We start from the raw sequence: 15,776 nt of genomic DNA, 5'->3' as shown, positions 1-15,776 counted from the left end.
CCTGCCATCCAGCTCCGCCTTTTCCTGTCACACCCCATCCCCACCCCACCCCCAGGGTGAGTTTATAAGAATGAGAGTGATCTCTTTGAAACCTATCAAATATTGAATGGCCTCAATTGAGTGGACATAGACAGGATGTTTCCTATAGTGCGGGAGTCTAAGACCAGAGGTCACAGCCTCAGAATAGAGCGGTATTTCTTTTCGAACTGTAATGAGGAATAATTTCTTTAGCCAGAGTGTAATGAGTCCGTGGAATTCAATGCCACAGACGGCTGTAGGTATTAGGAATATTTACATTGGATGTTAATAGGCTCTTGAGTAGTAAGGGTGTCGAAGTTACGAGGAAAAGGCAGGAGAATGAGGGATAATAGATCACTTATGATGGAGTGGTGGAGCAGACTCGATGGGCTGAATGGCCTGATTCTGCTCCTATATCTCATGGGACTACCTCCAGAAGACACCTTGGTCAGCATGGAGATGTCTGAAACTACCCTGCAGTGACAAAACTATTAAGTGGCTCGCTAATACCCTCAACATCACAACCCACCCCGTCATGATCTTGCACTTCATTATCTACCTGCACTGCCCTTTGGCTGTGACTGTAGAACGTTATTCTGCATTTCTATTGTTACCTTGCACGACCTCAATACACTGCGTCACAATCCGATCTGTATGAACAGTATGCCAGACAAGCTTTTCACTGTAACCTGGTCACGTGACAATAATAAACCAATTCCAGCAGAAATTCCAATGATTTATAATTTGTATATACTATTGAACGGTCCCCTAGTATAATAAGATGGACTCTTGACCTCAGAATCTACCTCATTACGACCTTGCACCTTATTGTCAATCTGTACGGCACTTTCTCTGTAGCTGTTAAGACTTTATTCTGCATTCTGCAATTGTTTTACCTTGTCCTACCTCAATGCACCGTGTAATGATTTGTTCTGTATGAACAGAATTGAAAATACACGTGGACTAAGATGTTAACTGTCTAGTACAGAAGACAAGCTTTTCATTGTATCTTGCTACATGTGACAATAATAAACCAATTCCAACTCCAACCAGAGCGTCTAGGTTTACAGTGATGGATAATAGGTTTCGAGGTACCATAGAACATTACAGCACAGTACAGGCCCTTCAGCCCTCCATGTTGTGCTGACCCATATAATCCTTTAAAAAAATACTAAACCCACACTACCCCATAACCCTTTCTTTCATCCATGTGCCTGTCCAAGAGGCTCTTAAATACCCCTAATGTTTTAGCCTCCACCACCATCCCTGGCAAGTCATTCCAGGCACTCACAACCCTCTGTGTAAAAAACTTACCTCTGATGTCTCCCCTAAACTTCCCTCCCTTAATTTTGTATATATGCCCTCTGGTGTTTCTTTCTTGTGGTGCCCTGGGAAACAGGTACTGACTATCCACTCTATCTATGCCTCTCATAATCTTGTAGACCTCTATCAAGTCCCCTCTCATTCTTCTATGCTTCAAAGAGAAAAGTCCCAGCTCTGCTAACCTTGCTTCATATGACTTGTTCTCCAAACCAGGCAACACCTTGGTAAATCTCCTCTGCACCCTCTCCATAGCTTCCACATTCTTCCTATAATGAGGTGACCAGAATTGAACACAATACTCTAAGTGCGGTCTCACCAGAGATTTGTAGAGTTGCAACATGACCTCTCTACTCTTGAACCCAATCCCCCTGTTAATGAAGCCTAGCATCCCAAAGGCCTTCTTAACTACCCTATCAACCTGCGCAGCAACCTTGAGGGATGTATGGATTTGAGCCCCAAGGTCCCTTTGTTCATCCACATTCTTAAGTAACTGACCAATAATTCTGTACTCAGTCTTCTGGTTTGTCCTTCCAAAATGCATCACCTCTCACTTATCCTGATTGAACTCCATCCAATGGAGACCACCTCAGGGGTGGGTGAGTTTTGGGATGCATTTTTTGGAAGCAAAGACTCTTACAACAGTCTGGAAATTTTTCTTTTGATATAAGAGCAGAACTGGGCCATTCGGCCCACCATCATGGATAACCCATTTTCCCTCTCAGCTTCAATCTCCTGTCTTCTCCCTGTATCCCTTCATGACCTGACTAATCAAGAATCTATCAACCTCTGTCTTAAATATACCCAATGACTTGGCCTCCACAGCCATTTGGGGCAATGAACTCCGCAGGTTCACCAGCCTCTGGCTGAAGAAGGGCCTTTGACTGGCCAAGGCAGAGGCTGTAGACCAAGTGCTGGTAAGAGTCGATTCACTTCGAATCCAGATTAAAAAATGGAAGTGGGGTTAACCTAAGTAGCTCTGCCCATCACCCTGCACTTTTCCCTCTCCCCACAGTGTTCCCATCTGCCCGCCCCACCTCCCTTATTTAGTTCCACTCTCCAGCTTCCTCTATCAGATTTCATCACCTGCAGCTCTTTCTGCCTCAGCCAACCTCCATCACTACTTCCACTCTCCCCTTCTCCATCTGCCTATCCTTAACGCACTCCTCCCACAGGGTTCCCTTCCCTTTTGTTCCCATCTGCCCTCCCCACCTCCCTTACTACAGTCCACACTCCAGCTTCCCTGCCTATCAGATTCCATTGTCTGGAGCCCTTTGATGCCTCCATCTATCACCTCCTTGCCTCTGTCACTGTTCCCACTCTCCCCTCCTCCATCTGCCTATCATCCCTCCTCACCTGGATCTGCCCATCACCTCCCAGACTCTTTCACCATTCTCACTCTCCCCTCTTTCATCTGCCAATCGCCCCTCTTCACTTGGATCCACCTATCACCTCCTTGCCTCTGACACTATTCCCAGTCTTCCCCTCTTCGTCTGCCTATCACTCCTCCTCACCTGAATCAACGTACCTCTCAGCCTCTGCCACAATGTCCACCCTCCCCTCCTTCCGAGCTGGATCCACCTATTACCCAGTAGCTCTAACACACCCCTTCACTCCAAACTCTTTACAGTAACCATCTCCTCTCTGCTCCCCCAGTCCAGATGAAAGACACTGACCATTTCCCTCCCCAGGTTCTGCCTCACCTACTGAGTTCCTCCAGTCCTTTGTTGCTCTTGGTTCGAGCACTTACACTTTCTTGTGCATCAAATTTTGTTTAGACTCACAAAATCAAAGAGTGCTACAGCACAGAAACGGACCCTTCAGCACATCTAGATCATGCCTAGACCCATCAACCTGCACCAGGACCACACCTCTCCCATTCAAGTCCTTATCCAAACTTCTCTCCATCCACCATTTCCACTGGCAGCTCATTCCACACTTGCACCACCCCCGGAGTGAAGAAGTTCCCCCTCAGGTTCACCTCTCACCCTCAATCCATGACCTCTAGTTCTATTCTCACCCAACATCAGTGGGAAAAAACCCTGCTTGAATATACCCTATCTACATGCCTCATAATTCTCTATACTTCAATCAAATCTCCCCTCGTTCTCCTACACCCCAGGGAATAAAGTCCTAAACTATTCAACCTTTCCCTATAACTCAGGTCCTCTCCAGCAACATCCTTGTAAAATTTTCTCTGTACTCTTTCAATCTTACTGATATCTGTCATGCAGGTAGGTGAGCAGAACAGCACACAATACTCCAAATTAGACTTCACCAACACCTTACACAACTTCAGGCCAAAAGACATAGGAACAGAATAGGCCATTCAGCCCATAGAGTCTGCTCCACCATTCATTTGTAACTGATTTATTTTCCCTCTCAACCCCATTTTGCAGCCTTCTCCGATAAGCTTTGATATCCTTACTAATCAAGAGCCTAACAACATAACATGCCAACTTCTCGACTCAATAACCTAATTTATGAAGGCCAATGTGCCAAAAGCTCTCTTTACGACCCTATCTACCTGTGACACTACGCCCAAGGAATTATTGATCTGGATTCCCAGACCAACTCCACTGGGACAGGTCTCAAGCCCAGCTGTGAAACGAGAAGGGTTGGGCATGTGCCTAGCAACCCCAAGTGTAAACAACCCCATCTGTAAAAACCCAGAGCTACAGAAACTCCAAAGGCCTCATCCCTGGGAGAGGGAGGATCTGCAATGAGCTACACCCAAGGACAACTCGAAAGACTGGCCCAGGACAGAGGGCTCTGCTGAGCTGCTGTCGGTGGCCTAGGCCCCAGTAGGGGTGGTGGGGCCTAAGTAAAAAGTGAGTATTCCCAGCTCCCACTGCACTCCTCAGTGTCCTATCATTCACTGTGCAAGTCCAACCCTGGTTTGTCCTCCCAAAACGGCTGGCATTGTCACAATGGAGTGAGCAGTCTCCCACCTATGCTGCAAATTTGGGGCAGCACGGTAGTGTTGTGGTTAGCACAACGCTTCACGGTACCAGCGACCCAGGTTCAATTTCCGCTGCTGCCTGTGAGGAGTTTGCACGTCCTCCTTGTGACCGTCTGAGTTTCTTCCGGGTGCTCTGGTTTCCTCCCACAGTCCAAAGCTGTACCAGTGTGTAGGTTAACTGGTCATTGTAAATTGTCCTGTGGTTAGGCTAGGGTTAAACCAGGGATTTCTGGGTAGCGCGGCTCGAAGTGCCAGAAGGGCCTTGTATCTCAATAAATAAATAATAAATATAATTTGTATCACTCTGAAGTCAAACAGTGGCGAGCTTGCCAGCATTGCCTCTGAAGACGTGTCACAGGGGCAGAGGAAACAGGGGAAGAGGGAAGGGGCAACTTACCTTTCAGAATGCAAATCATTCCCACACTGAGACACACACACCAGCTAATTTGATTATGTCTGTGTGTGATTAAAAAAGTGCCACCAACCAGTGTTTTAATTACACAAACATTTACAACAACAAGCTTGGCTGTGGACCCGTCACGGGCTAATTGGAAGACAGATGCTTCCCCGGGGTCCCTGGGGTACAAGACTGGCTGCTGGCTTCAATGAAGGAGGTGCACACAACGCAAGTGTGACTCCAGTCCAGAGTCTATGCGGCAGACCCTGAACCAGCCAATGACGTGGCCCACAGTGCGTTTATTACTCACTAGTCTATCATAAGGATGAGGTTTTGAAGCGCTTGGAGGCACATGATAAAATAGACCAAAATCGGCACGGTCTCCCTAAAAGGGGAAATTTTGCCTGATAAATCTGTTGGAGTTCTTTGAGGACATAACAGGCAGGAGAGACAAAGGAGAGTCAGTTTATTTGGATTTTCAGACGGCCTCTCGGTTAGTCCTGCCGAAGGGTCTCGGCCCGAAACGTTGACAACACTTCTCCCTATAGATGCTGCCTGGCCTGCTGTGTTCCACCAGCATTTTGTGTGTGTTGTTCGAATTTCCAGCATCTGCAGATCTCCTCGTGTTTGGTATGAGGAGTGTTTGATTGCTCTGGGCTGATTGAATACTGAAAGGCCTAGATAGAGTGGATGCACAGAGAATGTTTTCCATAGTGGATGAATTCAGCACCAGAAGCCACAGCTTCAGAATAAAGGGATGTCCATTTAGAACAGAGATAAGGAGAAATTTCTTTAGTCAGAGGGTGGTGAATCTGTGGAGTGGATGGCTGTGGAGGCAAGTCATTGGATATATGTAAAGTGGAGGCTGACAGGTTTTTGATTAGTCAAGGAGTCAAAGATTATGGGGAGAAAGCAGAGGGATGGAGTTGAGAGGGGAGACTTGGGACCCTTCACTGCTACAGCCTTCCTCTGCCCTCACTGGCATTGTGATGCATCGTCGTCTTCTGCCAGCTCCATCACTGAGGTCTGGAGCCTCCTCCTTGACCTCAGGAGCTCCCAAGCCTCTCCTCCACGGTGAGGTGACAGTCCTTGGAGAGATCATTTGCCACTGCTCTGCACTGATTCTATGTCCTGCAGACCCAGTTTCCCACAGGTGCTGAGAATGAGATTGAATGGGCGTATTGGGCAACCACAACATTACGATCCTTTAAGGCTAATTACTTATCCCAACGCCAGAGCAGCCAACGTATCCCCACGACTAACACAGTGACGCCACTGGGGAACCAGGAAAAATGATGCAGGCCCTGACAGAGCCTTTACCCCACTGTGTTGCTGACACCCCTCTATCTAATCTGGGGGCAGAAGCGAGTATAAGGTGGGGAGATGTGGGGGAATACAAGCCAGAAGGTGAAAGGTGATACCAGGTGAGGGGGGAAGGTAGGTGGGTGGGGGAGGAGGGCTGAAGTGAGAAGTTAGGAGGGGATAGGTAGAAGAGGTAAAAGGGCAGAAAGGAGAAGAGAGCAGACAATGGGAGGAAGGGCAAGATTAATTTATTCTATGGAAAGGGTTCAAATTTCAGAAAATAGATTTGACCCGCGGCCGTCTTCATTTCCCTCCCGCTGCAGTTCCCTCAGTAAGATTATCGAGGGAGGAATTTGGCCCAGAGGGTTTGGAAAGTAAAGGGAGCAGAATAATCGACTGTTTGAAGAGTCTCAAGTGGCTGTTTGCTCAAAGCAAATGCACACAAATTAAGTGCTGCGCTAAATGTGATCAGATCATTCTGAATATTAACCCTGAGAGATATCTGTTCCTTTATCAGCAGTGATTTCCCCAAGGATGTTTCCGTGGACAAAGCAAGGTTACTGAAGTTGCTACTCCCTGTGCTTGATTGCTCCCATAGACTCTCCTACAGTCCTCACAACCTGTCTGTCCTCTTGCCCCCTCTCTAAATCAGACTCAGAATCAGGTTTAATATCACTTGTGAAATTTGTTGTTTTGCAGCAGCAGTACAGTGTCATACGTAATAAAAACTATAAATTACAATAATATATTACTGAGAGTACAATGTAATTTAAAGTTTTCATTACATAATTATTATTTAAAACTTTCTATATATACAGATAGAGAGTGCATGGATCCAGTTAATTAGCTCACATTGGAACCAGTACCCCTTGGCCCAATAAGTCTATTTATAAATAAGTTAAATAAGCAGTGCAAAAGGATTGAGAAAAAAGTGAGGTAGTGTACATGGGCTCATTTAGAAATCTGATGGTAGAGGGGTAGAAGGTGTTCCCAAAATGTTGAGTGTGTGTCTTCAGGTTCCTCTGCCTCCTCTCTGGTAGCAATGAGAAGAGGGTATGTCCTGTGTGATCATTGTCATTACGTGTTGTATTGTATGATGTGTGCATGGTCTATCTATGACCACAATTGTTCTTGGCAAATTTTTCTACAGAAGTGGTTTGCCATTGCCTTCTTGTGGGCAATGTCTTTACAAGACGGGTGACCCCAGCCATTATCAATACTCTTCAGAGATTGTCTGCGAATTGTCAGCGGTCGCATAACCAGGACTTGTGATATGCACCAGCTGCTCATACGACCATCCACCACCTGCTCCCATGGCTTCACATGACCCTGATCAGGGGCTAAGCAGGTGCTTCACCTTGCCCAAGAGAGGCATGCAGGTCAGCGGAGGGGAGGAGCACCTTATATCTCCACCCTGCCACCTGGTCCCGAGTTATGGGGGTCCTTAATGAAGGACGTTGACTTTTTGAGGCACTGCTTTCTGAGGATGTGCTGGATGCTGAGTGCTTTGCGGATTTCACAATTGATCAGGAGGCTCTGGTTAGGCTGTGTGGAGATGCAACTGCTTCACGCCTCAGCCCTCAGGGGTACATAGTTGGCAAAAGTGACAGATGGAGTTCAATCCCGAAAACTGTGAAATGGGTCACTTTGGAAGTTTCACCTTGAAGGCCAAGTACAAGGCTACTGGCAGGATTGTTAGCAGTCTAGAAGAACAGAGGGATCCTTGTGTCAGAACAAAAAGGTGGAAGAAGGTGAAAGAGGCTAGCCGTATGGTGATAGGTGAAGCCAGGTGGGTAAGAAAGGTCAAGGGCTGGAGAGAAAAGAGAGGAGAGTGGACCATATGAGAAAGGAAAGGAGAAGGAGCCAGAGCAAAGTAATAGGCAGGTGAGAAGTAACAAGTCAGAGTGTGGAATGAGGGGGAGGGGCAGAATTTGTTTACCGGACACAGAAATCCTGTCCTGTCTCCCTTTCTCTTCACCATCTACACCTACGGCTTCAACCACTGCACAGAGTCTTGCCATCTTCAGAAGTTTTCTGATGACTCTGCCATAGTTGGATGCATCAGCAAGGGCAATGAGGCTGAGTACAGGGCTAAGGTGGGAAATTTTGTCACGTGGTGCGAGCAGAATCATCTGCAGCTTAATGTGAAAAAGACTAAGGAGCTGGTGGTGGACCTGAGGAGGGCTAAGGCACTGGTGACCCCTGTTTCCATCCAAGGGGTCAGTGTGGACATGGTGGAGAATTACAAGTACCTGGGGATACGAATTGACAATAAACTGGACTGATCACAGAACACTGATGCTGTCTACAAGAAGGGTCAGAGTCATCTCTATTTCCTGAGGAGACTGAGGTCCTTTAACATCTGTCGGACGATGCTGAGGATGTTCTACGAGTCTGTGGTGGCCAGTGCTATCATGTTTGGACTTCATTAGTCGGGAGATTGAGTTCAAGAGCCTTGAGGTACTGTTGAAGCTCTATAAGACTCTGGTTAGACTGCACTTGGAGTATTGTGTTTAAATCTGGTCACCTCATTATAGGAAAGATGGAGAAACTTTGGAGAGGGTGCAGAGGAGATTTTTCAGGGTGCTACCTGGATTAAAGAACATGTGAGGAAAAGTTGAGTGAGCTGGGGCTTTTCTCTTTGGAGTGAAGGAGGGCGAGCAGTGACTTTATAGAGGAGTATGAGAGGCACAGACAGAGTGGACAACCACACCTTTCTCCCAGGGCAGCGATGGCCAACATCAGGAGGCTTTTTTTTTAAAACACAGAAATTAGTGGGTGCCTGGAAAACATTGCCAGGGCTGTGGTAGAGGCAGATACAATGGGGACACTGAATATTTTATTCACTGAATTACAGCATGGAATGGGACATTCCAGCCCTTCGAGCTGTGTTGCTCAGCAATCCCCAGTTTAACTGCAGCCTAATCACAGGACAATTTACAATGACCAATTAACCTACAAACTGGTACGTCCCTGGACCGTGGATGAAACCGGAGCACCCAGAGGAAACCCAGGCGGTCGTGGGGAGAGTGTACTGATAGACAATGGGAAAGCAGGAGTATGTAAGAAAAAGAACGTGTAGTGGGCTATTTAGGAGAAAGGGTTAAGTTGATGATGGAATAGGCTTACATGGGCCAGCACAACTTGGGGGGCCGAAGGGCCGGACTGTGCTGTTCTATACTGTGGAGTCTACAACCTCGCTATGAATGGGCTACCTCCCACATCCCAAAGGAGTGCTGCTTAGCTTGTTTGTAAAAAGAATCAAAGTGGACATTATGAGGCACGTGTGAGGGGGAATAAATAGCAGGGGCACAGGGAGAAACAGGTAATCTCTGGGTTAGGACTCTATTCCATTCCTGAGTGCTGTTTGTAACTCAATCTTTCCATAGGTTAGGATGTAGATGCTACGGCCAAAAAAAACACATCAGTACCTTTTCTTTATCACAAAGCTAAAAAAGACATCAGCTTATCCCCAAAAACCACAAAAATTTTTCAGACATAGTGTAGAAAGCATCCTCTTAGCTTGGTATGGCATCAGTTTTTACAGACGCAGCATATCCTTTCAGCTTGGTATGGCATTTGCCCTCGGCAACACTGCAAGAAACTGCAGGAAGTAGATAAAACATGGCTCCATTGACTCCTTCTTGGGAAAGCAGCCAACATAATCTATAGGGCACTTGTATCCCAGATATTCCCTCTTCTCCCCTCTCCCATAGGGCAGAAGGTACAAAAGTCTGAGAATGTGTCCAGCCAAGTTCAAGGAGAGCTTCAATTCCAAGTGCCCTCTTGTATGATAAAAGAGAACTCTTAATCTCTCAGTTTACTCTGTCATAATATTGCACTTTGTTGTTGACCTATTCCGCACTTGCTTCACCTCTGTAACACTGTTCTATGTTCCGTTTGTGTTTTTTTTTTAAACTTTGTACTACCTTGAATAATCTGTTGGATGGCAACGGACAGAGCCACGGGAAAATGCCAAGTTCCCAGCCAGCAGAAGGTGCCTGCAACAGCCTTAAAATCCATCCCCTTCCATCTCTCCAGTCTCCAGAAATGCTCGATTGTAAGTATGATGTGTCCACAAGTGGGTCATTCATAAAGAGATGGAAGAATGGGATTGATGACACTGTGCGAATACCGACAGGCATGGACACAATGGACCGAATGGACTCCTCTGTCACTATAATGTCCCAGAGATTTGCAGAATATTGCTTTTGGCTCAAGAACCTTCCTTCATAGTTTTTGAATCATTGGTTATTAAGACACCACAGGATGGCAAAGTAAGTCCCCATCGAGGTCAACGCAAAACCACCAACAAACTCCTCACCAAATTACCCATCTGGGATGTCCTAAAGTAGATTGTTAGGGGAACCTGTCACTACCTAAAGAGTGGATTAAAACCTCTGACAGAACAACAGCTCCTGAAAGTTGCTCTCCAAGCTACACCCCATCCTCATTTAGAAATATATTGCTGTTCCTTCACCACTGCTGGGTCAAAATCCTTGTACTCTCTCTCTGTAAAATTATTATGGGTTGTACTGCAGCAGTTTCAGAAGGTAGCTCTCCAGCACTTTCTCAAGGGCACTGTGTTGTTAGTGATATACATACAAATGTATAAATAGATAGATAATGACTCCAATGAAAACGTAGATGAGCTGATTATTAGAGTAACACTCACAAAATGCTGGAGGAATTCAGCTGCTCGGTCAGCATCTATGAAGAGGTATTGATTGTTCATCAATGAAACTAAGTTAGGAAACTCACTACAACTAATCAAACCAAGCAACTCTAGTTCACAACACGGAGGATGCAGAGCAGCTTCACAAAATGGCAACCTCCACACCTTCGACCTTATGACAAGGACAGAGACAACTGGTTTGTCTGCTTTCACTGTCCTTGACACATTCAGGTTCGACCTTTCCCTCCATATTTTAACTCCTCTGTGGCCGACAGAGGAATAAATAGTTGACATTTCAGGCTGAGACCCTACATTCAGATCAAGATCACTCTCAGATGAAGGGTCTCAGCCTGAAAGGTCAACTGTATAATTTTCTCCAAAGATGCTGCCACTCCTGCTGTGTCAGTCTGACATTTTACGTATGTTACTCTGGTTTGCCGGTATCTGTAGAAACCCTTGTATTTATGGTTGGCTACTAAGCTGGCAGGTGACATGAAAATTAGCAGAGCTGCAGACAATAAAAGGGATTGTAAGAAAGGTTACACAGGATATGGATCAGTTATAATTATGAGGGGAGGAATACCAGAGTGGATAGGTGTTGACTTTAGAATGGAGATGAGGAGAGATTGCTTCACTCAGAGGATGGTGAATCTGTGCAATTCAAGGATGGATTTGAATTGTCTACAGGCAAAAGGGATTAGTTTAATATTGTCCTTTCCCACACACCTTGAATTTTTTTTTAAAGAAATGGCATTTCTGACAGTACCTCGCCACCCTTTTGTTCTCGGTTTGCCCGAGGAGGGTTTAACCCAGGACTTCCCAACCTGGAAGGTGTTGGGGCCTGCTGAGCTGCTCAAAGTAAATTTATTAACAGAGTACGCATATGTCACCATACACTACCCTGAGATTAATTTTTTTGGCGGGAATTTGTGGGAAAATAAAGAAATACAAATAGAATTTCTGAAAAAAACTACACATAAACAAATATTGACAAACCAACCCATGTTCAGAAGAAGACAGATCTTGTAAATAGATTAACAAAGTAATTAAATATTACTGAGAATATGAGCTGTAAAGAGCCCTGGAAAGTGAGTCTATAGGCTGTGGAATCAGTTCAGAGTTGAGGTGAGTGAAGCCTGAGCCTGGTGGTGTAGGGCCTAAGGCCTCTGTGCCTCCTGCCGGATGGTGCTAGTGAGAAGAGAGCACGGCCTGGATACGGGGATTCTTGCTGATGGATACTACTTTCTTGTCTGAGCTTTCCTCGTAGACGTGCCCAATGGTGGGGAGGGCTTTGCCTGTTACGGACTGGGTCACGTTCACTACTTTTTGTAGACTTTTCCATACCTGGGCATTGGTGTTTCCAGGCTGTGATGCAGCCAGTCAGGGTACTCTCTACTGCGCATCAACAGAAGTTTTGTCAAACGTCTAGATGACATGCTGAATCTGTGCAAACTTCTAAGAAAGCAGAGTGTGCCGTGCTTTCTTTGTGATGGCACTGACATGCAGGTCCCAGAACTGATTCTCTGATATGGTAATATCAAGGAATTTAAAACCACCTCTGGTTCCCTAAAGAGGGCTATCTCCTGCACCTCCGGCTTCTCCTCCTGATGTACCAGGCATTGAACCCATTTAAGTTGTTCAGAAGAGGAGAGCAGACACAAAGGCAACCTGAGAGCAAAGTGCCAACTACAGCTATTCACGAAGAGCTGGCACTCGGAGGGGTGTTGGATTTGTGTCAGGTGAAATGTGTTACCCGCCGAGCAACAAATCTGCCTAGAAACCGCCTCCTCCAAGGAGCGTCTCAGGAATTCAGGAAGAGCCGACAGAGGGGAGACGGGAATCCTGGAGTAATGAGTGGAAGGATTTAAAGGGGGTTAGTTCTCACGTAGAGGGTGGTGATTATTTGAAATGAGGTGTCAGAAGACTGCTAGAGAGAGGCAGCATGGTAGTGTGATGCTCTATCACCAATCGAGGTTCAATTCCTGTCACTGCTTGTAAAGAATTTGCACATTCTCCCCGTGACGTGCGAGTCTCCACCAGTGTCCTCCCACATCCCAAAGGCGTAGGGTGAGGACTACTGGGTGGCGGGCACACTATGTTGGCATTGGAAGTGTGAGCACAATGCTCGCTGATTTGATCTGACACCAACAGTGCGTTTCACTGCACTTATCAAAGTTTTCATGTACATGCGACAAGTAAAGTTAATCTTTACCTTCTTTAAAGTTACAACATTTAAAAGACACTTGGACAGAAATGTCAATAGGAAAGCCTTGCACCAAATGAAGATAAACGGGGAAAATTCAGCAGGGATAAAAGTTGGGCCGATAGGCATGTTTCTATACTGTGTAACTCCCTCCCTCTCTGGAGTTGGTACACCCTTCCTGTGATTATAGTAAGTAATAATCTAAAAGATTTATTATTATGTATTTATTATTATTCTTATATAGATTTATTTATTTATTGATTATATAGCAATACAGCACATGATAGGTCCTTCTAACCCAATGAGACTGCACCGGCCAATTACACCCATGCGACCAATTAACCTACTAACCCACACGTCTTTTGAAAATGGGAGGAAAGCAAAGCACCCGGAGAAAACACAAGTAGTCATGCTGAGAACGTACAAACTCCTTACAGGCAGCATCAGAATTGAATCCGGCTCACTGGCACTATAATAGCGTTACGCTAACAACTACATTACTGCACCGCCTGTTTGGTAACAGGCTGCCTGACCTGAGTCCCCACAGCAGTAAATTACCCTAAACGTGCAGGTGAGTGGTAGAATAGGTTTCAGGGAGTCAGGGAGCAGGTGTAATGGGATCGCTCTGAGAATCAGCGTAGATTCGATAGGCTGAATAGCCTCCTACGCCACAAGAAAATAAATAAACTCAATCCCAGCTGAGGCTGCTGAGGTCCCTTGTTTGTAGTGTGACAAGTTAACAAAATGCCATTCCGAAGCAAGGTTTCTTGCCGCAGCCTTGGGTGGTACTTGCTTCTCAATCAGAATGGCTGGCCCTGTCACATCTGGTACCTCGTCCTTCACTGCGGCACCAGTGGGTGCCCATTGCTTCAGGAAGTCTGGCGCTATAAAACTGCAGACCATCCCCTGCTACGCTTGCAAATTCAGACCCCGTAAAGGTTTGGAACCCCTTCAGGTTTCAGGGTTAGGTCTTGGGGGGGGGGGGGGGGGGTGACCTCTCTGTTGATTGTACCATTAACATCAGCAAGTCTCAGAGTAGATGGATGTCAATACAGAATGGCGATGAGGAGGAATTCCTTAAGCCAGAGAGTGGTGAATCTGTGGAATGTGTTGCCACACACAGCTGTGGAGACCAAGTCACTGGATATATTTAAGGCAGAAGTTGATAGATTCTTGATTGGCCAAGGGCATGAAGGGATACAGAGAGAAGGCAGAAGTTTGGAGCTGAGAGGGAAATATATCAGCCATGATGAAATGGCAGAGATCCAATGGGCCAAATGGCCTAATTCTGCTCCTATATCCTATGGTCTTATGGTCTCAGAGTTGAGGTTAAAGGAGTTGTGGGGTTTATCTCTCTCTTGACCGTACCTTTAATGTTGGCTGGGTTGTCGATGACAAAGTTCCCGTTCCATGCGACGGAGAGATTCACAGGAAGGTCACTGATGTCATTTCCTTCGTACATGTACTGCAAGAGAAAAGCACAGGCGGCGAGTTAGGGAGGATCACTCCACCACGCAGGTTACCTTCTATTATCTGCTTCATAAAATCCTAATAACTTAACGGCACCTGAAAGTTCATTGCGTCCACACTAGCACATGCACTTCCAAGTTATTTGTACCTCTGGGTCAACCCTAGAGAGGCAGATGGCCCTTTCTATCTGATTCAGACCAACACCAAAATAACCAGAGATCATGATGTAATCTCATTGCTGGGTGTGGGATCTTGCTGTGTGCATTTGATGGGCCAAGTGGCCTTCACTGCGCATATGTTACAGGAATAACTGCATATTACGTCACCAGATTATTCAGACCATCGCTCCTGTACTAGCAACAGCTCAGAATTTCCCACTATATGATACCAAGACGAGGTGAAAAAGTCTGTTTATGTTGTTCATATAGATCGATGCATTACAGAGCACATTGAGAGCGGGTCTACCCCGTTGGCAGAGGATCTTGACGTTGGGGCTGACTGTGTTACTGCCTGCTACAGGAAGACATCAGAGTCAGTGCCAGTCTTGGCTATTTCTCTTGTGACCCTGTTGCGACATTGACAATGTCAAATGCTGCAAATCCATATTTTTAGATTAGATTGTGAGGACACTCAGTCCTCATTTATTGTCATTTAATAATGCATGCATTAAGAAATGATACAATGTTCCTCCAGTATGATATCACAAAAACACAAGGCAGACCAAGACTAACTTACAAAAACTACATAATTATAACATATAGTTACAACAGTGCAAAGCAATGCCGTAATTTGATAAGGGCAGACCATGGACACAGTAAAAGAAAGTCTCAAAGTCCTCGATAGCCCATCATCGCACGTAGACGGTAGAAGGAAGAAAAACTCTTCCTGCCATGAACCTCCAGTGCCGCAAAGCTTCCTGATGCAGCCTCTGGAAGCATCCGACCACAGCCGACTCTGAGTCTGTCCGAAAAACTTCGAGCCTCCGACACCGAGCACCATCTCTGCCGAGCGCTTCGACCTTGTTCATTTCCCTTGTTTATTGGAGAGACAAATGGCAGGGGAGCTGCGTGGCTCTGGTTGTAGTGTTGACTAGGCCCCAAGCGACAGGCTTCTCTGTTACAGCAGTCCAGGAGAAGAGATTGGAGGCGGTGTAGCACAGCATCCATGTTAGGTTGGGGCTGGCCCCTCCTACCAGTGCTGCCCTCTAGTGTTCGATCAGCGTTCTGATAGCTGGGTTGTGTGCCTGCTTACGTTCATCTGTGGACTGCTGAGAACAGCTCATTCTTGCCGATAACACCCATGCACCATCAATTTACAGGACATGCACTCAGAAACTTGGGCTACATAAATATATTTCAGTGTGACTATATGTTTGCTGCTATCTTATACATGATATATGTGCCTTGCGTTGTGTGCGACTGTCGGTACT

The 15,776-nt window shown here is 46.1% G+C and overlaps 1 protein-coding gene across 5 annotated transcripts in view; it reads right to left on the bottom strand.

Moving 5' to 3' along the window:
• Positions 1-15,776, bottom strand: part of LOC140741720 (plexin-A1-like) — a 436,373-nt gene that overhangs the window by 101,937 nt on the left and 318,660 nt on the right. For all 5 annotated transcript variants that reach the window (XM_073072023.1, XM_073072027.1, XM_073072026.1 and 2 more), the window contains one exon: positions 14,246-14,342. In XM_073072023.1, coding sequence (XP_072928124.1) covers positions 14,246-14,342 — 97 coding nt within the window. The remainder of the gene's footprint in view (positions 1-14,245; positions 14,343-15,776) is intronic.

Source organism: Hemitrygon akajei, chromosome 19 (assembly GCF_048418815.1).
Source record: "Hemitrygon akajei chromosome 19, sHemAka1.3, whole genome shotgun sequence".
NCBI classification, from domain to species: Eukaryota; Metazoa; Chordata; class Chondrichthyes; order Myliobatiformes; family Dasyatidae; genus Hemitrygon; species Hemitrygon akajei.
Note: the sequence above shows the minus strand (reverse complement) of the source record. Positions and strands in the feature narration are given on the sequence as shown.